The sequence below is a fragment of the Eurosta solidaginis genome, chromosome 5 (genome assembly GCF_040869045.1).
Source record: "Eurosta solidaginis isolate ZX-2024a chromosome 5, ASM4086904v1, whole genome shotgun sequence".
NCBI lineage: Eukaryota > Metazoa > Arthropoda > Insecta > Diptera > Tephritidae > Eurosta > Eurosta solidaginis.
Window position 1 is genome coordinate 91,997,633 of NC_090323.1, and position 24,676 is coordinate 92,022,308.

Below are 24,676 nucleotides of genomic sequence, written 5' to 3' on the forward strand. Positions count from 1 at the left end.
AACATTTAAAGATACGAACAATTTTTGCATCCACTGTACCTTCCACTTACCCATTAATAGAATTACTACCAATACATAGCTACCCCGTTCTTCCGTCTGCAACCCCTCTATTCTATGCAATTAAATTACAAATTTCACACCTCGTATGAAGAAAAAATCTAGAAAACAACAGAAAAAAATAAATCATTCCATATTACATGAATAACTCATTTATCACTATTAGTTATTAGAAATAAATATAAATATTTAGGCGCCTGGGTCTCATTTAAGAAAACCTCACAATTCAAGAGGTCATAATTTTACACAATAGGAAAAATATTTTTACTTTAGCCACCGGTAGAATAGGATATACTAATAGAAAAAAATCGTTTACTTGTATTTTTTGAGTAGGCTAGTCTGATCTAATATTTCCTGGTACAAATAAAGATTTATTGACAAGACTACCACGCAGGGTGGTACCGATTTTTTACATTTATGTGTATGTTCATATTGTCCTATATTGTTGTAAGTGTAATTTAATGTTTTCATGTTAACTTCTATGGGTTGTGACATTTTATTTCTTTATTTATTTGAAAATATAAATAGTGTAGCCCCTGAAGAGGCTGAAATATTCAGCGAAACGTCGGGCGAAAGGTAAAATAAATCTTTATTTGTACCAGGAAATATTAGATCAGACTAGCCTACTCAAAAAATACAAGTATATAATCGAACTGATCGCAAAAATACAACTAAAAAATCTTTTATTCTAAGTCCAAAATAGAATAGAAAATCAGTGAGCTTAACACCGGCTTATAATAATTGATAATTCAATTATAATGTTTTTCTAAGAGAAACTGAAAACAAATAAGGAAACATTTACTGGCATATTGCGATGGTACCATTTCGAAAACCGCCACGTAATAATCATCAGGCAATTTCATAATATTATCAAAGGTTTCACCGAGATTCGAACCGCGAATCAGTTGCCTTAGCCACTAGGCTATCCTGCTTGTATTTGTTTCCTTGCTTAATTCAGTTTATCTCATGTCTACACAAACAACACAATTGTGACATTCTGTCTCTATATTAATTTGTTTGTTATGTAGATTTGTTTTTGTAAAGCTTCTTTTTCGTTGCGAATGAGAAGCTTTGTAAACTCGGGCTCAGTTTTACATATTTATGTTTTTTTGTTTAATGGTGTGTTCAATTTATACTTATTATTTAAGAATTAATGAGCTTAACACCGGCTTATAATAATTGAAAATTCAATTATTATGCTTTTCTAAGAGAAACTGAAAACAAAGGAGGAAACATTTACTGACATATTGCGATGGTACCATTTCGAAAACCGCCACGTAATCATCATCAGGCAATTTCGTAATGTTATCAAATATTTCACCGAGATTCGAACCGCGAATCAGACGGTGAAACTGCAGTTGCCTTAAGCACTAGGCTATCCTGTTTGTATTTGTTTCCTTGCTTAATTCAGTTTATCTCATGTCTACACAAACAACACAATTGAGACATTCTGTCTCTATATTAATTTGTTTGTTACGTAGATTTGTTTTTGTAAAGCTTCTTTTTCGTTGCGAATGAGAAGCTTTGTAAACTCGGGCTCAGTTTTACATATTTATGTTTTTTTGTTTAATGGTGTGTTCAATTTATACTTATTATTTAAGAATTAATGAGCTTAACACCGGCTTATAATAATTCAAAATTCAATTATTGTTTTTTTCTAAGAGAAACTGAAAACAAAGAAAGAAACATTTACTGGCATACTGCGATGGTACCATTTCGAAAACCTCCACGTAATCATCATCAGACAATTTCATAATTTTATCAAAGGTTTCGTCGAGATTCGAACCGCGAATCAGACGGTGAAACTGCAGTTGCCTTAACCACTAGGCTATCCTGCTTGTATTTGTTTCCTTGCTTAATTCAGTTTATCCCATTTCTACACTAACAACACAATTAGACATTCTGTCTCTATATTAATTTGTGTATTATGTAGATTTGTTTTTGTAAAGTGTCTTTTTCGTTGCGAATGGAAGCTTTGTAAACTCGGGCTGAGTTTTGCATATTTATGTTTGTTTGTTTAATGGTGTGTTCAATTTATACTTATTATTTAAGAATTCATGAGCTTAACACCAGCTTATAATAATTGAAAATTAAATGATTATGTTTTTCTAAGAGAAGCTGAAAACAAAGAAAGAAATATTTATTAGCATACTGCGATGGTACCGTTTCGAAAAGCGCCACGTAACCATCATCAGACAATTTCGTAATGTTACCAAAGGTTTCACCGAGATTCGAACCGCGAATCAGACGTCGAAACTTCAATTGCCTTAACTACTAGGCTATCCTGCTTGTATTTGTTTCCTTGCTTAATTCAGTTTATCCCATTTCTACACTAACAACACAATTAAACATTCTGTCTCTATATTAATTTGTGTATTATGTAGATTTGTTTTTGTAAAGTGTCTTTTTCGTTGCGAATGGGAAGCTTTGTAAACTCGGGCTCAGTTTTACATATTTATGTTTGTTTGTTTAATGGTGTGTTCAATTTATACTTATTATTTAAGAATTCATGAGCTTAACACCGGCTTATAATAATTGAAAATTAAATTATTATGTTTGTTTGTTTGTTTGTTTAATGGTTATCAAAGGTTTCACCGAGATTCTACACTAAACACACAATTGAGACATTCTGTCTCTATATTAATTTGTGTGTTATGTAGATTTGTTTTTGCAAAGTTTCTCTTTCGTTGTGAAAGAGAGCCTTTGTAAACTCGGGCTCAGTTTTGTTTGCTTAATGGTGTATTCAATTTATACTTATTATTTAAGAATTCATGAGCTTAACACCGGCTTATAATAATTGAAAATTCAATTATTATGTTTTTCTAAGAGAAACTGAAAAGAAAGAAAGAAACATTTACTGGCATATTGCGATGGTACCATTTCGAAAACCGCCACGTAATCATCATCAGACATTTTCGTACTGTTATCAAAAGTTTCACCGAGATTCTACACTAAACACACAATTGAGACATTCTGTCTCTATACTAATTTATGTGTTATGTAGATTTGTTTTTGTAAAGTTTCTCTTTCGTTGCGAATGAGAAGCTTTGTAAACTCGGGCTCAGGTTTACATATTTATGTTTGTTTGTTTTATGGTGTATTCATTTTATACTTATTATTTAAGAATTCATGAGCTTAACAACGGCTTATAATTGAAAATTCAATTATTATGTTTTTATAAGAGAAACTAAAAACAAAGAAAGAAATATTTTCTGTCATATTGCGATGGTACCATTTCGAAAACCGCCACGTAGTCATCACCAGACAATTTCGTAATGTTATCAAAGCTTTCACCGAGATTCGAACCGCGAATGATACGGTGAAACTGCAGTTACCTTGACCACTAGGCTATGCTGCTTTTATTTGTTTCCTTGCTTAACTCAGTTTATCTCATTTCTACACTAACAACACAATTAGACATTCTCTCTCTATATTAATTTGTGTGTTATGAAGATTTGCTTTTGTAAAATTTCTTTTTCGTTGCGAACGAGAGAGAAGCTTTGTAAACTCGGGCTCAGTTTTATATATTTATATTTGTTTGTTTAATGGTGTGTTCAATTTATACTTATTATTTAAGAATTTATGAGCTTAACATTCGCTTATAATAATTGAAAATTTAATTATTATGTTTTTATAAGAGAAACTCAAAACAAAGAAAGAAACATTTACTGGCATATTGCGAGGGTACTAAATCGGAAACCGCCACGTAATCATCATCAGGCAATTTCGTAATGTTATCAAAGGTTTCACCGAGATTCGAGCCGCGAATCACACGGTGAAACTGCAGTTGCCTTAACTACTAGGCTTCGTGCTTGTATTTGTTTCCTTGCTTAATTCAGTTTATCTCATTTCTACACTAACAACACAATTGAGACATTCTGTCTATATTAATTTGTGTGTTATGTCGATTTGTTTTTGTAAAGTTTCTTTTTCGTTGCGAATGAGAAGCTTTGTAAATTCGGGCTCAGTTTTACAATTTATGTTTGTTTGTTTAATGGTGTATTCAATTTGTACTTATTATTTAAGAATTCATAAGCTTAACACCAGCTTATAATAACTGAAAATTCAATTATTATGTTTTTCCAAGAGAAACTGAAAACAAAGAAAGAAACATTTACTGGCATATTGCGATGGTACCATTTCGAAAACCTCCACGTAATCATAATCAGACAATTTCATAATGTTATCAAAGGTTTCGTCGAGATTCGAATCGCGAATCAGACCGTGAAACTGCAGTTGCCTTAACCACTAGGCTATCCTGCTTGCATTTGTTTCCTTGCTTAATTCAGTTTATCCCATTTCTACACTAACAACACAATTGAGACATTCTGTCTCTATATTAATTTGTGTGTTATGTAGATTTGTTTTTGTAAAGTGTCTTTTTCGTTGCGAATGAGAAGCTTTGTAAACTTGGGCTCAGTTTTACATATTTATGTTTGTTTGTTTAATGGTTTGTTCAATTTATACTTATTATTTAAGAATTCATGAGCTTAACATCGGCTTATAATAATTGAAAATTCAATTATTATGTTTTTCCAAGAGAAACTGAAAACAAAGAAAGAAACATTTACAGGCATATTGCGATGGTACCATTTCGATAACCGCCACGTAATTATCATCAGGCAATTTCGTAGTGTTATCAAAGGTTTCACCGAGATTCGAACCGCGAATCACACGGTGAAACTGCAGTTGCCATAACCACTAGGCTATTCTGCTTGTATTTGTTTCCCTGCTTAATTCAGTTTATCTCATTTCTACACTAACAACACAATTGAGACATTCTGTCTCTATATTAATTTGTGTGTTATGTAGATCTGTTTTTGTAAAGTTTCTTTTTCGTTGCGAAGGAGAAGCTTTGTAAACTCGGGCTCAGTTTTATATATTTATGTCTGTTTGCTTAATGGTGTGTTCAATTTATACTTATTATTTAAGAATTAATGAGCTTAACACCGGCTTATAATAATAGAAAATTCAATTATTATCTTTTTCTCAGAGAAGCTGAAAACAAAAAGAAATATTTACTGGCAGATTGCGATGGTATCATTTCGAAAAGCGCCACGTAATCATTATCAGACAATTTCGTAATGTTATCAAAGGTTTCACCGAGATTCGAACCGCGAATTGCACGGTGAAACTGCATTTGCCTTAACCACTATCCTGCTTGTATTTGTTTCCTTGCTTATTTCAGTTTATCTCATTTCTACACTAACAACACAGTTGAGATATTCTGTCTCTATATTAATTTGTGTATTATGTAGATTTGGTTTTGTAAAGTGTCTTTTTTCGTTACGAATGAGAAGTTTTGTAAACTCGGGCTCAGTTTTACATATATATGTTTTTTGTTTAATGGTGTGTTCAATTTATACTTATTATTTAAGAATTCATGAGCTTAACACCGGATTATAATAATTGAAAATTCAATTATTATGTTTTTCTAAGAGAAACTGAAAACCAAGAAGGAAACATTTACTGGTAAACTGCGGAAATGGCCTTTATTAAAGTACTTCACAATAACACTTATACTTTGCTACTAGCTGGCTTAATAACCAAACTGATTGATAGCTCAAATGAAACTCTTCCAAAATAATACTGCTATTGCCCGCTAGATAGCGTCTGAGTCGAAACTGATTATAGCGCCTCTACCGCTGGTGCTTTTATACTAGCCGCGTTCTATTCTAAGCGAGTGCGAAAAGAACGCCAAACTCGGTTAAAATTTCCCTGCAGGTATTTAACAACACTGGTAACATTTCAGCTGTCAAAATCATCTGTTGTTTATTATTGACGTTTTCTTTGTTATTTATATTACTGCAATGTCCGATAACGAGGATGATTTTATATGCGAAGACGACGAATTTTAGTAAATAATCAGTGATTCACAACGTTTGGTAATAGCAGAATGTGAAAGAACATTACAGGGGCCACCCATACTGCCAATGGACATAGATGAGGTTGTTGGGGAAGATGCTGATGACAAGGAATTCGAAAAGCTGCTGTGATCTATTGACAATGATACACTATTCCAGCCGCTTGTCTTAACCAATCATGGTACAGAAGCTGGAAAGACGGTTTTTGTAACATGGAATGATGAATATTTGTTTAATTTTGTATTCAAAAGAGCGCGACGTACAAATAAAATCAATTTGACCAAGGTGCGCTTGCCGTTGCTATTGGGAGAAATTGTGAACGATATATTCATACTAGAAATGAATGCTTTGTTACTTATGCGAAGCGGTCAGGTTTATTATTTTAGTTCGGTAAAATCAATACATGCAGTTGACTAGCTAAATGATGCTGGAGGTGGCGTACGTTGTATGGCTCCTGCACCCAATGTAGGATTTAGCTGTATACGTTACGTAGCAAGTGAAAAGGCACTTACATTGGAAATGTATCGCGATGTGCCAGATATAGGTCGAAGTGTAACCATACTTTTACAGCGTTGTGATATAACGTTTGATGATAGAAATATATTCAACTGCTCGTGGGAAAGTGAACGTTATACGCTCGTATCTGACCAAGTAACGGCGGATAATTTGGACTTTTTGCACCATTTATTAAAGGGCGAAATGGAGTTAATTACAGGACAATGGCTGCATATCTTCACGGTATCCACAATTATCTTTGCTTTGGTTGTAGGTACTTGGTATGCTATATTAAAATAAAGTTTTTTATATATATGACGAGTATATTTTCCTACTTATAGCTTTCTCGGAATCGAATACAACTGAGTTTGAAAAGGCTAATAATTGTGAGTACGGTATACACCAGCTATGCGCATATGCGACTAATATAGATTGCATACAGTTGGATTGCGAGGAGCGACGTTGTCTTATATTTCTACAATGTGGTAGCATTGATATTTTATATTATTCACAGTAAACACAGCAACATTTAATATGTATGAGTTGCAACAATATATTTTATAAAATTAATTTTGAAAATCCTGCCAGTTTTCACCAGCCCTTAACGCATTCGTCAAGTGTATTTTAAAGTTATCTTGCTGTTAAACTAATGGGTTATGAATCAAAAATTATAAGCAGAAAATAAAACTAATTAACATTATATAAGCTGTAATAAATGCAGTCCCCTATAATTATTTAAATAAGAGATTAAAATTAGTTAGGAACTACGTAAGTATATGTGGATTAGAGGTTTACGGAGTAGCTCCTTGCGGAGGGATTGCCCGGGCGACTTACGGTTGCTATTAATGGTCTTTTAATACTCATGCCTCTAGTGGCACATGTAGCCTCCAGATTTTTCGGCTGTTTTTAGGAGCTACAATTCCCGATGTGCGAACAGTAGCAATCCCGACCACCAGTCGCTACCACACCTGACCCTCACACCATATGACAGCACGGAGGCTATAGGACTGCGACTTCGAACACATACCTTCGTCGACGTCACTGTCCTAGAAGCTCTTGGTGTAGCTCCGAAGACTTTCCAACGGATGCTTCTGTCGAGCTATACTTCCGAGCTACACCAAAGAAGCACCTTGAAACGTTAGGGAGTGACTATTCGGCCAAGGATGCCGCCCTCGAAATCATATCAAGTCTAAGTGGATGTCATTGCGACATGGGTATCGTATAATCCTCGGCGCATCTACATAATTAAAATTTTACAAGGACCCTGGATCAAATTTTTAAAATGTAGACCAAAGTTTGCAGACGTTTGTGTTCACAACATTGATTTCAATAGTCTTCGTTAAATCAAAACGATATTTTAGAATGAAAGTTGATAGATGTGAACTGTTGTTTTCCGGCCTTATGTTATAAGAGCTCATTATGGATGACCGCGTAGCTTCAGTTTTCGTACTAGTTCGACTGTCCACCACGGCGGCGGCGTTTATCGGCGGCGCATATCTCTAATGTGGATACAATATTTGAACCGTTTATTAAAATTGGCACAAGTACATTTTCGAAATCATTGCAATTTTGGTAAGCTACAGTTATTTCCATTCAAGCAAGCATTCTTAAAACCGTATTCGAATAAAATTTAACTAAATCATTGGCAAAAATATGAAATTTCTTTTTTAGTTTTTTTGTTAATAATAATACTGACATATGAGTCCAGTTGATAATAAAATAATCGTAAAATTGAACATGTTTATAATCCAGACTGAACTCTACATAGAGTAACCTACCTCTACCGGTTGTTTATAATCAATCTAAATAATTCGATACATAGAAAAGTGTACTTGTGACACTCTGCAAAGAAACGGTTCATCTGTATATAGAATGTGTTTTTAAACAAAAAAAAGCTAAATTTTAAGGCAACTTTTCAATCGTTTTATTCACTTTCTTTCATAACAACATAACATAACAGCATAAACATTTCATACATTTAGTAATTTTTTAAATTAATTCGTTCTTCAATTTCATAAAATATAAGGCAATTTACGGATCCTATCTTTTTTTAATTTTTTCAAAACTACCAATTTCATAAAAAACAACCGTTTAAACATATCATACTTCTAGTAGAAATTAAAATTAATTTGTACTTCAATTTCCTAACTTATAAAGCAATTTAAAATGAAAGGCAGTGTTTTATGCACACGTTTTTAAGATTAATAAACATCAAACATTTTGATAATGAACTTACACCTGCGAACAGAAAAATAGCAGTCTCAATTCTTAATAAATTTCGTCAGTTAAATACTTTTTTTATTTCCGATACTACACGAAAAAACTTCCATGATTTTTTTTAACTGAAGCTATGAAAAACAGTATCGAAAGCGTTTTCGAAAAACGCAAAAATTTACCGAAATTTTGAACTTCTTATTTATGGTTCTATGCATTTTTGGAGTATACAATTTTGTAGCAAAATCAATTTTAGTATAACAAAGGACATGCATGCTATAGGTCTCTAAAAATTCTCGTTGATTTTTGAAGTTTTTTGAAGGGTGTTTGAGATTTTCTTCTATACAAATTGTGAAACAGTTTTTTTTTTGAAAGAAAATTTTAAAGACTTTTCGGTAAAAAAAATACTCAAAAATCAATGCGAAATAAAAATAAAACTTGTACTTTGTTATACTAAAATTGAAAAGGCTACGAAACTGTATACTCAAAAAGGTTCTAAGAACCCCGAATAAAAAGTTCAAATTTAGGTAAAATTTTCCCAAATTTTTGAAAACGTTTTTGAGATGGGTTTGCAAAGTTCTTAGAAGCTTTTTCTTGAAATATCGGAAATAAAAAAGAAGTATTTAAGTGACGAAATTTGTTGAAAATTCGATTCAACTTTTTTGAAAGTAAAACTAAGCTTAAGAAAAAGGTATTCAGTTCAACAAATTTCATAAAGTCCAAAAAACTTAATCGATATTACTCTAATAATTAAACATAAGTTTGGTTCACAAGTAAAATATACAGATATGCAAGTTAAAGTAATCTAAATTGGACTGTAGCACACTGTTGAAGTAGTGGAAGTAATGAAAATGTTTACATGACCACCCGATTTCGAATAAACTCATTAATACACAAATTTTCAAACCATCCCGAAATGTTTTCTGTATTGGTTCTAACTAAAAACGTGTTCTAATACGTCGGTCGCTATTTTCGTGTAAACATGGTATCAGAAAATTAAAATAAACAAGTAAGGACGGGACTGTCTTCGGCTGTGCGCAAGAGTTCATACCTTTCATGAGTGGGGCTGAACAATAATCTTATCCCGTTCGTAATCTCCGGATGTATAAGATAAGAAATATATAGTGAACAGATCTACATACCTAAACGATTTTTAAGATAAATATAAAATAAAAAATAGGTAGGTACTTTGTGTGAGAATGCAAAGCTTCACGTTTTTTGTGGTCTGCATGTAAAAACTATGACTACGAATCACGTATTTCAAAAATATATGACGTAAACGTAACTATTTGATGAATTTTGAAGCTTCTAGCCGTAAAGAAGGGGTAGAAACTGCGAAAAGTTTCTTATCTGAACAATCGGTTGTATGAGATATATATTATATATACAACCGATCTCTATGATTTTTTCAGACAACAATATATGCTATATACGTAAGCATTCTTTGAAATTTGAAGCCTCTTGCTCTTAAAATAGGGCAGTAATTACGAAAGGCTTCTTATCTGAACAATCGACTGTGGGGGATATATACTATATATACGACCGATCTCATCAATTTTTTCAGGCTACAATATGGGCAATATACGAAATTATATGGTGAAGTATGAAGCTTCAATCTGTTAAATTGAGTAAGATATGACAAAAATCCTCTATATATCTATGCTATAGTGGTCCGATCCGGCCGGTTCCGAAAAATGTCTAATCGGACATCCAAGTACACCCGCTCACCAAATTTTATCAAGATATCTCAAAAATTGAGGGACTAGTTTGGATACAAACAGACAGACGGACAAACAGACAGACGGACATGGCTAAATCAACTCAGCTCTTCATTCTGATTATTAAGGTATACTTAATGGTGGGTCTATCTATTTTCCTTTAAGGACTTACAATTTTGGGTTTCGCGACGAAATTAATATACCATTTCATTTTCATGAAAGGTATAAAAACGTCTTATTTCATTAATTGTTTGAACTACTACTACTTATAAATTTTATTAAATAAAACTATATCTGAGAATTTGTTTTAAAAATGCTCAGAATTTGTATCAAAAACCTTATCTGAGCGCGAATGAAATACATTTTCATATGAAACAAATTCTGAGATATGGCGTTTTTGAATAAAATTTATAAGTAGTAGTAGTTCAAACAATTTATGAAATAAGATGTTTTATAAAATTTTCTGAAACCATGTTTACACGACAATAGCGACCGACGTATTCTAATCGACATACTTTTTTTATTATGATAGCAACAAGTGCCCAGCAATTCCAAGCCTTCAGTCAACTCACATGCATATAAGACGGCTCTGTATTGTTGTTCATCAAAAACATTCCCCCAACTGATGTTGTCGCGTATTGTGCCGCGCTGTAGCCAAGTCGTTTGTGGCACATAACCGAAACCTGAATCGAGAAACATGAAATAAACTGCGGAAACCAAATCGAAGTTAGTATTGAATACCTGAAGACAGCTCGTGCACGCATACTGTATCCGATGTACAATTCACACTTGCCACTATAGCTTCGATTAAAATACTTTTGCCACCGCCAACAGGACCTTCAAGACATACCAAATCGCCCTAAAAAAATTTAAATATATATCACTGGTACACAAAATCTTTATTAAAAAAGTTTGATTCAGAGAGTCTAAAATGTTCTGTGGTACCACAAATGAGTTTTAGCTCAAATGCAACCGAATATATATGCAGCAACTCTAATCTAAGCTTATATTCCATACCTTTTTCACATTCAAGTTGACACTCTATAAACGAAAAATTGGCTGCTGATTTTAATCATTATAATTTTTTACGCCATTTTCATGTTCAAAATACGCTGATTGCATCTCCATTACATTATTTTTCATTCAACTTAGATGAGTTACCATGACTCAGAAAGGACATCAATACAGGTGGGGTAGCCCAAAAGTAAACACAAAGCGCGTCCAAATATGTGTTTCTTTAAAAAACCCACTTCCTCTTGCGACAGGCACATATTTTTTCAATGAATACATATTCCCACGCATGTACCTTGATTTGCTTTGCATCACTTATAGTTTCACTTGTGGCATGAGACAACGTGGATAACGTCCAATCCAACGATTTATGGGTATAAGAATAATGCCAAATGTAAGACCGGCTAAAAATGCTGCGTCCAATTGTGTGTAGAGTAAGTAAAGTGTAGTGAAAGGCTGTACCTTCCAGAATTCATTCCAGAATGAATGGAAATCTGTGGACATAAGATTCAGTATTTCAGGAGGTGGATTTTTGAAAACGCGTGCTTCCAACGATTTGCGATAGATTGCACTAACAATGCATTTGCGCATTTTGATGCCAATCATTGAAATGCGCCAATTAAAATGCGTGCCACATATGGCAGCTGAAAAGAATGAGATTTTGAAAATTAGGCGAGTTGTTTTAGTATTTTATTCCGCACCTATCATGAATCGCCTTGCCCACGGTATAAAGATATACTTACTCTGCCAGTAGAATATCGCAGTGCGGCAAATGCTGCATTTCTTGCTGTTATCAGTGTTAAAGCATAAAATATATCGAAAATCACCGTAACTTAACTCCAAGGCCACCAATCATAATTAACGCTGGTACGCAACCAAACCACATCTAAAACAAAAACAGCCAACCATGTTACGTTCATGCATAACGAGCCACGATGGGTGAGGGTACCAAAGTGGCGTGTAGACAATACAATAAGTAACCTGTAAAAAGTAAAAACAAATGATTTATTATATAAACAGCACAAAATTAAAATTCAATAATTTAATTTATACTCACCTACGTACTCCACATTACACATTCAACTACAACAACTAAAAACATCGACGGGATATAATTTAACACCTGTACGATGAAATTAAAATATCTTCCAAATAGGTAGCTGTTCAAAAAAAATGTATTTCCACCAAATAAAAGCTTGGCTTGCGGGTATTTTAATGTACAATTAAATGTTTACACAATTTCTGGTGTCTTTTGTTTTGTTTTGTTATGCGCTTTTTGAGTGAAGTTGGCTGCGATAGTTCTATATGTCAAAAAATTTCCTTGGTGTATTTTAAACTTCATTCACAATAGCGCAATTTTTTCTATTTTCAACACTACCTCTCAACTCGGTTATAGATTAGCCGACTTCGCGAGGACTGGATAAAATAACCGAGTTAGTGTTGTTGCTTTGAATGTAATTCGATGAATAAGCGAGTGTTCTTTTCGTGCTCGCTTAGAATAGAAGGCGCCTACTATTTGATTTCCTCGTGGCATCTTCTAGGCGCTTCCAGAATTTACTTAGTTGCCGCCATATAATTATAACTACAGATGCACGTATATAGCTTCTCATATGCGTGTATTTGTGAGCGACACTTCAACAATTACAATTGCATACTTTTGGGAGCATCTCTTCTCTGCTGCGTGTACGTGCATATGTGTAGATATAATGTTTTATTCGTTTATGTAGATACAAGTGACTGTCTGCTTTATTGTTGTTGTGACTTCATTTCTTAGCATCAGAGTAGGGATGTGAGTATCACCTGGTGTCACTCATATTCGTTACAATATTAATTTGTGTGTTATGTAAATTTGTTTTTGTAAAGTTTCTCTTTCGTTGCGAGTGAGAAGCTTTGTAAACTCGGGCTCAGTTAAACTGCAGTTGCCTTAACCACTAGGCTATCCTGCTTGTATTTGTTTCCTTGTTTAATTCATTTATCTCATTTCTGCACTAACAACACAATTGAGACATTCTGTCTTTATATTAATTTGTGTGTTATGTAGATTTGCTTTTGTAAAGTGTCTTTTTCGTTGCGAATGAGAAGCTTTGTAAACTCGGACAGAAATAGATACAAAAAACTCGCCAAACGTTCCAGATGTTTGATTAGCTGTTACAATGTGCGTATTCGTGCTTTTGATCGTCACAATAGCTATGGCGCTAAAAAATTATATGAAATTCAAATATAGGCAACAAAAACTCGTTCAAACTCGTATCTAAAGAACTCTATTTTTAGTACCAAACCCAAAGCTGAGGAAGAGCGATAAACAATTCAATTATTAACCCTCAAAATGTCGCAAACAACCTTAAAGGCAGCTTCATTAGACTTGCCCAAATTTAATGACAAATCAATAATTTCATTAGACTTACCCAAATTTAATGACAAATCAATAATTTGCATACTTCAAAGTAATAGTTTCCATGGAAGTTATCAAAATAACAACCTTGAAGGCTGTCAAAGGAAAAGATTTATAAAACAGCCCTGGTAAAATTTGCGTCAGTGGACATTGAAAAAAAAAATTTTTTTTTTCACAACCAGCCAATATTAACAACAAAAATGAAGAAAAGTCACAAAGAGAACCTATATATATATGTTAAAGCGCTATATAGATAGAAAAATGGTAGCGTAGAAAATTATCAAGCAACCAGATTGTTGAGGAAGTTATTGACTTAGGGCAATATTCGACCAGGCATACAAGAAATGCCGGAAATCCAGGACATGAAATTTATAAGGAGAAACACAGTTGTCCTGAGGGACAAATTGGTTATTAAGAATTGAATATTTACTGCAGTAGGCGAATTTATAAAATAATAATTGGTACCCAAGTTCTCAAAGATCAAATAATTGCACTAACCCAAGAGGTTGTGCATGTGACAATCCCGGTAAAAATAAAATAACTCTTCATAAAAGTCATGACGATTCTGTCTTGGTGGCCGCCGCAGAAATCGCATGACAAATAAGACCAAAGAAATTGCTGGAAAATAGAGAAAATATCGAAATTATAACAATAACATTTAAAGATACGAACAATTTTTGCATCCACTGTACCTTCCACTTACCCATTAATAGAATTACTACCAATACATAGCTACCGCGTTCTTCCGTCTGCAACCCCTCTATTCTATGCAATTAAATTACAAATTTCACACCTCGTATGAAGAAAAAATCAAGAAAACAACAGAAAAAAATAGATCATTCCATATTACATGAATAACTCATTTATCACTATTAGTTATTAGAAATAAATATAAATATTTAGGCGACTGGGTCTCATTTAAGAAAACCTCACAATTCAAGAAGTCATAATTTTACACAATAGGAAAAATATTTTTACTTTAGCCACCGGTAGAATAGGATATACTAATAGAAAAAAATCTTTTACTTGTATTTTTTGAGTAGGCTAGTCTGATCTAATATTTCCTGGTACAAATAAAGATTTATTGACAAGACTACCACGCAGGGTGGTACCGATTTTTTACATTTATGTGTATGTTCATATTGTCCTATATTGTTGTAAGTGTAATTTAATGTTTTCATGTTAACTCCTATGGGTTGTGACATTTTATTTCTTTATTTATTTGAAAATATAAATAGTGTAGCCCCTGAAGAGGCTGAAATATTCAGCGAAACGTCGGGCGAAAGGTAAAATAAATCTTTATTTGTACCAGGAAATATTAGATCAGACTAGCCTACTCAAAAAATACAAGTACATAATCGAACTGATCGCAAAAATACAACTAAAAAATCTTTTATTCTAAGTCCAAAATAGAATAGAAAATAATAGTAGAAAATATTTTTACTTCAAACCCCCAATAGATTAGAAAATAGTAATAGGAAATATTTCTACTTTAACCAATATACAAAATAAGGAAATAATTGTGCATAAGAATAGGCTAAAAACAATATAAAACACCTGATAGTAACTAATAATCAAAAACCAAAAAAAGAAACAGTTTCAACAATAGCATTCCAATTTACTCGTCAATAAAAATGAGAAAACAAAAAGCAAACAATTCATATTGGTATCCAGTTACCATTAATTCACAAACGCTAATTCGTAAACACATGCCGATTTTTAAGTGAATCGACGCTCTTAAGGGTCGGATGTGCAAAAAATTAGTAATCATAGTAAATATACGAAAACAAAAAAATAGCAAAAGTCAGCTTATTATGAAAAAGCGAGAATGAGCATAACGGGCATAGTATGTAAAGCAAACGCAAACGAATAAAAGCAAAAAGAAAACATGTAAACTTATAATATCAAGTTACCACTATGACATAAATTACGACTGAATGCAAAAAAAAATATTTGGTAACACCAAGCAAGTTGACGGGGTCATTCAACGAAAAATGAAACAACACGGCACGCTTATCACAGTGCCATTGGAGTGGCCGTCTATAATTAAGCATAAAATTATATACACTCACTTAAAAGGCCGATGGTGTAGCATCGCGTGGAATTCACCTCACTTCAAACAAGCTTAACATTACAAACATACGTTCATTGACCCAGGTAACTGCCATAAGTTCATTCGCGTTCACCAAGTCACCTAATGCATTAATGCGTCATACCCAACTTGCTCAAGTAGGAATCATATTGACAATATGTAAGTCAATATAATAATTCGCTAACAAAGCATTCCTCACTATTGAGTCATGCACCTCTAGTATGTAATTATTAATGTAAGAATGTATATATGTATAGGTTAAGAACTTTTGTATAAATAGGACCAAATTTATTCAATAAAGAAGATTTATGAATCTGATGTCAGCGCTGAACATTAGCGCCAACAAAAACCATTTTCTTTTAAAATCTAAAAGTATACTTTGTACAATATGGCTGAGCAACTAAAGGCATCTGTCATAGCACTGGTATGAATGTTGGAGATTCGAGATTATACTAATTATTTAAGAATTAATGAGCTTAACACCGGCTTATAATAATTGAAAATTCAATTACTATGTTTTTCCAGGAGAAACTGAAAACAAAGAAAGAAACATTTACTGGCATATTGCGATGGTACCAGTTCAAAAACCGCCACATAATCATCATCAGGCAATTTCGTAATGTTATCAAAGGTTTCACCGAGATTCGAACCACGAATCAGACGGTGAAACTGCAGTTGCCTTAACCACTAGGCTATCCTGCCTGTATTTGTTTCCTTGCTTATTTCAGTTTATCTCATTTCTACACTAACAACACAATTGAGACATTCTGTCTCTATATTAATTTGTGTATTATGTAGATTTGGTTTTGTAAAATTTCTTTTTCTTTGCGAATGAGAAGCTTTGTAAACTCGGGCTCAGTTTTACATATTTATGTTTGTTTGTTTAATGGTATGTTCAATTTATACTTATTATTTAAGAATTCACGAGCTTAACGCCGGCTTATAATAATTGAAAATTCAATTATTATGTTTTTCTAAGAGAAACTGAAAAAGAACGAATCATTTACTAGCAAATTGCGATGGTACCATTTCGACAACCGCCACGTAATCATCATCAGACAATTTCGTAATGTAATCAAAGGTTTCACCCAGATTCGAAGCGCGAATCACACGGTGAAACTGCAGTTGCCGTAACCACTAGGCTCTACTTCTTGTATTTGTTTCCTTTCCCAATTCAGTTTGTCTCATTTCTACACTAACAACACAATTGAGACATTCTGTCTCTATATTAATTTGTGTGTTATGTAGATCTGTTTTTGTAAAGTTTCTTTTTCGTTGCGAATGAGAAGCTTTGTAAACTCGGGCTCAGTTTTATATATTTATGTCGGTTTACTTAATGGCGTGTTCAATTTATACTTTTTATTTAAACATTCATGAGCTTAACACCGGCTTATAATAATTGAAAATTCAATTATTATGTTATTCTAAGAGAAACTGAAAAAAAAGAAAGAAACTTTTACTGGCATATTGCGATGGTACCATTTCAGAAACCGCCACGTAATCATCGTCAGGCAATTTCATAGGTTTCCCCGAGATTCGAACCGCGAATCACACGGTGAAACTGCAGTTGCCTTAACCACTAGGCTATCCTGCTTGTATTTGTTTCCTTGTTTAATTCAGTTTATCTCATTTCTACACTAACAACACAATTGAGACATTCTGTCTCTATATTAATTTGTGTGTTATGTAGATTTGTTTTTGTAAAATTTCTTTTTCTTTGCGAATGAGAAGCTTTGTAAACTCGGGCTCAGTTCAACGTATTTATGTTTGTTTGTTTAATGGTGTGTTCAATTTATACTTATTATATGTAGGTAATTTACCGAGAATTGCTCTATTGCTTTTACACAATGGTTGTGTTATTGATATTAGAAAAAAATTGTAGGGTTTACAAACGGTGCTGGTTACTAGGATATGTTTCTGAATTTCACTTCTTCATCAGCTAGCTTTTCGGGAGCTGAGCATTGAACTCGAATCTCCAACATTTATACCAGTGCTAAGGCAGATGCCTTTAGCTGCTCAGCCATATGAATGTCCCGCTGCTCACCCTCCAACTGGTCTATAAGTGCTGCCTTTTGTTATAATTCGTTTTGAATTTTTCAGGCGCGCTTTTAAAAGTTGATTAACATTTGTTTGGATTTACAGTTACATTAGGTTAAAACAGAATCCAGAATGGTATCTGCCTGCATGGTGAATAAAATGAATTAATCCAAAAGGCCACACTTAGAGACCAATTGGAGGGTGAGTAGCGTGACATTCATATGGCTGACCAGCTAAAGGCATCTTCGTTAGCACTGGTATAAATGTTGGAGATTCGGGATCAATGCTCAGCTCCCGAAAAGCTAGCTGATGAAGACGTGAAATTCAGAAACATGTCCTAGTAACCAGCGCCGTTTGTAAACCCTACAATTTTATACTCAGTTGAGCAGAGCTCACAGAGTATATTAACTTTCATTGGATAACGGTTGGTTGTACAGGTATAAAGGAATCGAGATAGATATAGACTTCAATATATCAAAATCATCAGTATCGAAAAAAAATTCGATTGAGCCATGTCCGTCCGTCCGTCCGTACGTCTGTCCGTTAACACGATAACTTGAGTAAATTTTGAGGTATCTTGATGAAATTTGGTATGTAGGTTCCTGGGCACTCATCTCAGATCGCTATTTAAAATGAACGATATCGGACAATAACCACGCCCACTTTATCGATATCGAAAATTTCGAAAAATCGAAAAAGTGCGATAATTCATTACCAAATATGGATTAAGCGATGAAACTTGGTAGGTGAGTTGAACTTATGACGCAGAATAGAAAACTATTAAAATTTTGGACAATGGGCGTGGCACCGCCCACTTTTAAAAGAAGGTAATTTAGAAGTTTTGCAAGCTGTAATTTGGCAGTCGTTGAAGATATCATGATGAAATTTGGCAGGAACGTTACTCTTATTACTATATGTCTGCTTAATAAAAATTAGCAAAATCGGAGAACGACCACGCCCACTTTCTAAAAAAACTTTTTAAATTCAAATTTTAAAAGAAAAGTTAATATCTTTACAGTGAATTAGTAAATTATGTCAACATTCAACTCCAGTAATGATATGGTGCAACAAAATACAAAAATAAAAGAAAATTTCAAAATGGGCGTGGCTCCGCCCTTTTTCATTTAATTTGTCTAGGATAATTTTAATGCCATAAGTCGAACAAAAATTTACCAATCCTTGTGAAATTTGGTAGAGGCTTAGATTCTAGGACGATAACTATTTTCTGTGAAAAAGGGCGAAATCGGTTGAAGCCACGCCCAGTTTTTATACACAGTCGACCGTCTGTCCTTCCGCTCGGCCTCTAACATGATAACTTGAGCAAAAATCGATATATCTTTACTAAACTCAGTTCACGTACTTATCTGAACTCACTTTGTATTGGTGTAAAAAATGGCCGAAATCCGACTATGACCGTGCCCACTTTTTCGATATCGAAAATTACGAAAAATGAAAAAAATGCCATAATTATATACCAAATACGAAAAAAGGGATGAAACATGGTAATTGTATTGGTCTATTGACGCAAAATATAACTTTAGAAAAAAACTTGGCAAAATTGGTGTGACACCTACCATATTAAGTAGAAGAAAATGAAGAAGTTTTGCAGGGCGAAATCAAAAGCCCTTGGAATCTTGGAAGGAATACTGTTCGTGGTATTACATATATAAATAAATTAGCGGTACCCGACGGATGATGTTCTGGATCACCCTGGTCCACATTTTGGTCGATATCGCGAAAAATTCTTCACATATACAACTAAGGGCCACTCCCTTTTAAAACCCTCATTAATACCTTTAATTTGATACCCATATCGTACAAACACATTCTAGAGTCACCCGTGGTCCACGTTTATGGCGATATCTCGAAAAGGCATCCACCTATAGAACTAAGGCCCACTCCCTTTTAAAATACTCATCAACACCTTTCATTTGATACCCATATAGTACAAACAAATTCTAGAGTCACCCCTGGTCCACCTTTATGGCGATATCTCGAAAAGGCGTCCACATATAGAACTAAGGCCCACTCCTTTTTAAAATACTCATTAATACCTTTCATTTGATACCCATATCGTACAAACAAATTCTAGAGTCACCCCTGGTCAACGTTTATGGCGATATCTCGAAAAGGCATCCACCTATAGAACTAAGGCCCACTCCCTTTTAAAATACTCATCAACACCTTTCATTTGATACCCATATAGTACAAACAAATTCTAGAGTCACCCCTGGTCCACGTTTATGGCGATATCTCGAAAAGGCGTCCACACATAGAACTAAGGCCCACTCCTTTTTAAAATACTCATTAACACCTTTCATTTTATACCCATATCGTACAAACAAATTCTAGAGTCGCCCCTGGTTCACCTTTATGGCGATATTTCGAAAAGGCGTCCACCTATAGAACTAAGGCCCACGCCCTTTTAAAATACTCATTAACGCCTTTCATTTGATACCCATATTGTACAAACGCATTCTAGAGTCACCCCTGGTCCACTTTTATAACGATATTCCGAAAAGGCGTCCACCTATAGAACTAAGGCCCACTCCCTTTTAAAACACTTATTAACACCTTTCGTTTGATACCCATATTGTACAAACGCATTGTAGAGTCAACCCTGGTCCACTTTTATAACGATATTCCGAAAAGGCGTCCACCTATAGAACTAAGGCCCACTCCCTTTTAAAATACTCATTAACACCTTTCATTTGATACCCATATAGTACAAACAAATTCTAGAGTCGCCCCTGGTCCACCTTTATGGCGATATTTCAAAAAGGCGTCCACCTATAGAACCAAGGCCTACGTCCTTTTAAAATACTCATTAACACCTTTCATTTGATACCCATATCGTACAAACAAATTCTAGAGTCACCCCTGGTCCACGTTTATGGCGATATCTCGAAAAGGCGTCCACACATAGAACTAAGGCCCACTCCTTTTTAAAATACTCATTAACACCTTTCATTTGATACCTATATCGTACAAACAAATTCTAGAGTCGCCCCTGGTCCACCTTTATGGTCCACCTTTTAGGCCTACGTCCTTTTAAAATACTCATTAACACCTTTCATTTGATACCCATATCGTACAAACAAATTCTAGAGTCACCCCTGGTCCACGTTTATGGCGATATCTCGAAAAGGCATCCACCTATAGAACTAAGGCCCAACCCCTTTTAAAATACTCATTAACACCTTTCATTTGATACCCATATAGTACAAACAAATTCTAGAGTCACCCCTGGTCCACCTTTATGGCGATATTTCGAAAAGGCGTCCACCTATAGAACTAAGGCCTACGCCCTTTTAAAATACTCATACCCATAACGTACAAACAAATTCTAGAGTCACACCTGGTCCACGTTTATGGCGATATCTCGAAAAGGCATCCACCTATAGAACTAAGGCCCACGCCCTTTTAAAATACTCATTAACACCTTTCATTTGATACCCATAACGTACAAACAAATTCTAGAGTCACCCCTGGTCCACGTTTATGGCGATATCTCGAAAAGGCATCCACCTATAGAACTAAGGCCCACGCCCTTTTAAAATACTCATTAACACCTTTCATTTGATACCATATCGTACAAACAAATTCTAGTCACCCCTGGTCCACCTTTATGGCGATATTTCGAAAAGGCGTCCACCTATAGAACTAAGGCCCACTTCTTCTTAAAATACTCTTTAATACCTTCCATTTGATACACATGTCATACAAACACATTCCAGGGTTACCCTAGGTTCTTTTTACAACATGGTGATTTTCCCTTACTTTGTCTCCACAGCTCTCAACTGAGTATGTAATGTTCGGTTACACCCGAACTTAGCCTTCCTTACTTGTTTTCTAATATCAATAACACAACCATTGTGTAAAAGCAATAGCAAGTCTCGCTAAATTACCTACATATGATTTATATTGATGCAAAGTTAACATTGGATACTGTAAATCCAAACAAATATTAATAAGCTTTTAAAAGCGCCCCTGAAAAATTCAACATCATTAGGTTAAAACAGAATACAGAATGGTATCTGCCTGGATGGTGAATAAAATGAATTATAACAAAAGGCAACACTTAGGGACCAATTGGAGGGTGAGCAGCGGGAGATTCATATGGCTGACCAGCTAAAGGCATCTGCCTTAGCACTGGTATGCATGTTGGATATTCGAGTTAATACTTATTATTTAAGAATTCATGAGCTTAACACCGGCTTATAATAATTGAAAATTCAGTTATTATGCTTTTCTAAGAGAAACTGAAAACAAAGAAAGAAACATTTACTGGCATATTGCGATGGTACCATTTCGAAAACCGAAACGTAATCATCATCAGGCAATTTCGTAATGTTATCAAAGGCTTCACCGAGATTCGAACCGCGAATCACACGGTGAAACTGCAGTTGCCTTAGCCACTAATCCTGCTCGTATTTGTTTCCTTGCTTAATTCAGTTTATGTCATTTCTACACTAACAACACAATTGAGACATTCTGTCTCTATATTAATTTGTGTGTTATGTCGATTTGTTTTTGTAAAGTTTCTTTTTCGTTGCGAATGAGAAGCTTTGCAAACTCCGACTTAGTTTTACATATCTATGTTTGTTTGTTTTATGATGTGTTCAATTTATACTTATTATTTAAGAATTCATGAGCATAACATTGGCTCATAATAATTGAAAATTCAATTAGTATGTTTTTCTAAGAGAAACTGAAAACAACAGAAGGAAACATTTACTGGCATACTCATGTATTAGAAGTAGTTCAACTAATGGGTAAAAAGGAAGGTACAGTGGATGCAAAAATTTTCATATCTTTATACTTTTTAGATTTTTCGTATTTTCCAACAATATATTTTTGATCTTATGTGTGTCATGCGACTTCTGTGGCGGCCACCAAGACAGAATCGTCATGATATTTATGAAGAATTAATTAATGTTTTACCGGTATTTGTCACTTTCACTACCTCTAGGTTAGTGCAATTATTAGATCTTAGAGAACTTTTTAAAATTTGCCTACTGCAGTAAATATTTCATTACTTTCCACCAATTTGTCCCTCAGGACAACTGTGTTTTTCTTCATTTTCAAGTCCTGGATTGCCGGCTTATTTCAGCCTGGTCGAATATTGTCCTAAGTCAATAATTTCCTCAACAATCAGGTTGCTAGAAAAATTTCTGCACTAAAATTTTTCTATCATAAGATGAAAACGAGCGGGACTAGTCTTACCCTTCAAAATGTATATAGCGCTTTATATATATTTATGGGTTATCTTGTGACTTTTCTTCATTCTTGAAATTATGCAAACTCTTGATATGCCATTTAATATGGGCAGGGCTATGAAGCTGCATTTTTTTTTACTATTTGGATTATTTATTGCTAATCCTCTGCTTTGAGTTTGGTTTAGGATAGTAGGGTGCTGAAATGGATATTTGTGAATTAGGAGGAGAAGGAAAAAAATGTAGATGCGTGCTTGCACGTTCAATTGTCTATATTTGAATTTCATATAGTTTCTGAATATAGTGGCTATTGCAATGATTAATAGCCCTATCGTGCATATTAAAGCGCCTAGCCAAACATCTGTAGTGTTTGGAGTGATGTTTGTGTCCACTTGGTGTGGTGGCTCATATGTTACTATTCTATTTTCCGTTGATTCCGAGTTTTCTTTCCCTAACTCGTATCCGGCTATCGCTATCATGATGCCGTGCGCAATCCTTGTCCACCAAGACATTTTGGAATTCGAAATTAATTAAATGAATTCGGAATTAAAAAAAAGATTTTGTTTTTCTTTTGAGTGCTCCGCCTATCACACCGTATGCCCTGGGTTCAACTCCCGGGCAAAGCAACATCAAAATTTTAGAAATAAGATTTTTCAATTAGAAGAAAATTTTTCTAAGCGGGGTCGCCCCTCGGCAGTGTCTGGCAAGCGCTCCGATTGGATTTCTGCCATGAAAAGCTCTCAGTGAAAACTCATCTGCCTTGCAGATGCCGTTCGGAGTCGGCATAAAACATGTAGGTCCCGTCCGGCCAATTTGTAGGGAAAAATCAAGAGGAGCACGACGCAAATTGGAAGAGAAGCTCGGCCTTAGATCTCTTCGGAGGTTATCGCGCCTTACATTTATTTATTTTATTTTTTTGTTTATTTATTTACTAAAGGAATTTTTTTTAAAGCTATTATAATTTCGTTTAATGGCTATTGGGGAATACCATTCTAATCATTCTACATATTTCCTCCTCCGTAGGTGTAGGGTTTTTTACATCCTCTAATGTAGGCTCTCTGTTCATACCTATATTTTTCCAGAAAGTTTTTAGCCATTCTAATTCGTTTTCTAAATTTCTAGTTTCTAATTCTAATGTTATATTTTCAGCCCACCATATGAGGGGCTTGATCCCAAAACCCGACGGCCACGTAAATTTTATAAACGCCCAAGGGCGTCCCGTAGTCTACGCGATTCAAGAGACTAAACTCACAGCAAGATCTGCTCTGCAGACCTGTTCTGGGTATAATGTCCACAGAAAAGATCGTGAGAGCGGAAATGGAGGCGGCCTCGCGTTTATCTTACCACTCAGTGCAATATCATTTATTTGATCCCGACGTCGGCAGCAGGGACGGTGTCTTAGAACGTCAAGGCTTATCTGTCCGGTCAGGCGATGCAAACCTAAAAACCATCAACATCTACATCCTTCCTGCCTCATGTTGCCCCAGTGGATACCGCCCTAACATCAGCGCCTTACTCACGATCTATGGCATTAAAAATTGCAGTCAGACAGTAGGGGTGAGATGTTGGCGAATCAAATA

At 34.5% G+C, this 24,676-nt stretch overlaps 2 protein-coding genes and 1 long non-coding RNA gene across 7 annotated transcripts in view; 2 read left to right on the forward strand and 1 right to left on the reverse strand.

Moving 5' to 3' along the window:
* Adi1 (acireductone dioxygenase 1) overlaps positions 1 to 24,676 on the forward strand; it is a 322,358-nt gene that overhangs the window by 234,515 nt on the left and 63,167 nt on the right. The gene's annotated exons all lie outside the window — the stretch shown is intronic.
* LOC137233905 (uncharacterized) lies at positions 5,523 to 7,132 on the forward strand. Its single transcript, XM_067757445.1, has 2 exons — positions 5,523 to 6,690; positions 6,758 to 7,132. The coding sequence occupies exons 1-2, from the start codon at positions 6,369 to 6,371 to the stop codon at positions 6,931 to 6,933; spliced, it is 498 nt and encodes a 165-aa protein (XP_067613546.1). The 5' UTR covers positions 5,523 to 6,368; the 3' UTR covers positions 6,934 to 7,132.
* LOC137233906 (uncharacterized) lies at positions 8,467 to 12,714 on the reverse strand. The gene is made up of 5 exons (XR_010947600.1): positions 12,417 to 12,714; positions 12,103 to 12,340; positions 11,366 to 12,003; positions 11,090 to 11,207; positions 8,467 to 11,031 (listed from the first exon to the last, which is right to left on the reverse strand). It is a non-coding gene; the product is annotated as an uncharacterized lncRNA (long non-coding RNA).

What these genes read in the sequence shown, in the direction of transcription:
- LOC137233905 (XM_067757445.1), top strand. Translation starts at nt 6,369, where the DNA reads ATGGCTCCTGCACCCAATGTAGGATTTAGCTGTATACGTTACGTAGCA. An exon ending in TATCTTTGCTTTGGTTGTAG is followed by an intron (nt 6,691 to 6,757) that starts GTACTTGGTATG and finishes TCCTACTTATAG; the next exon opens with CTTTCTCGGAATCGAATACA.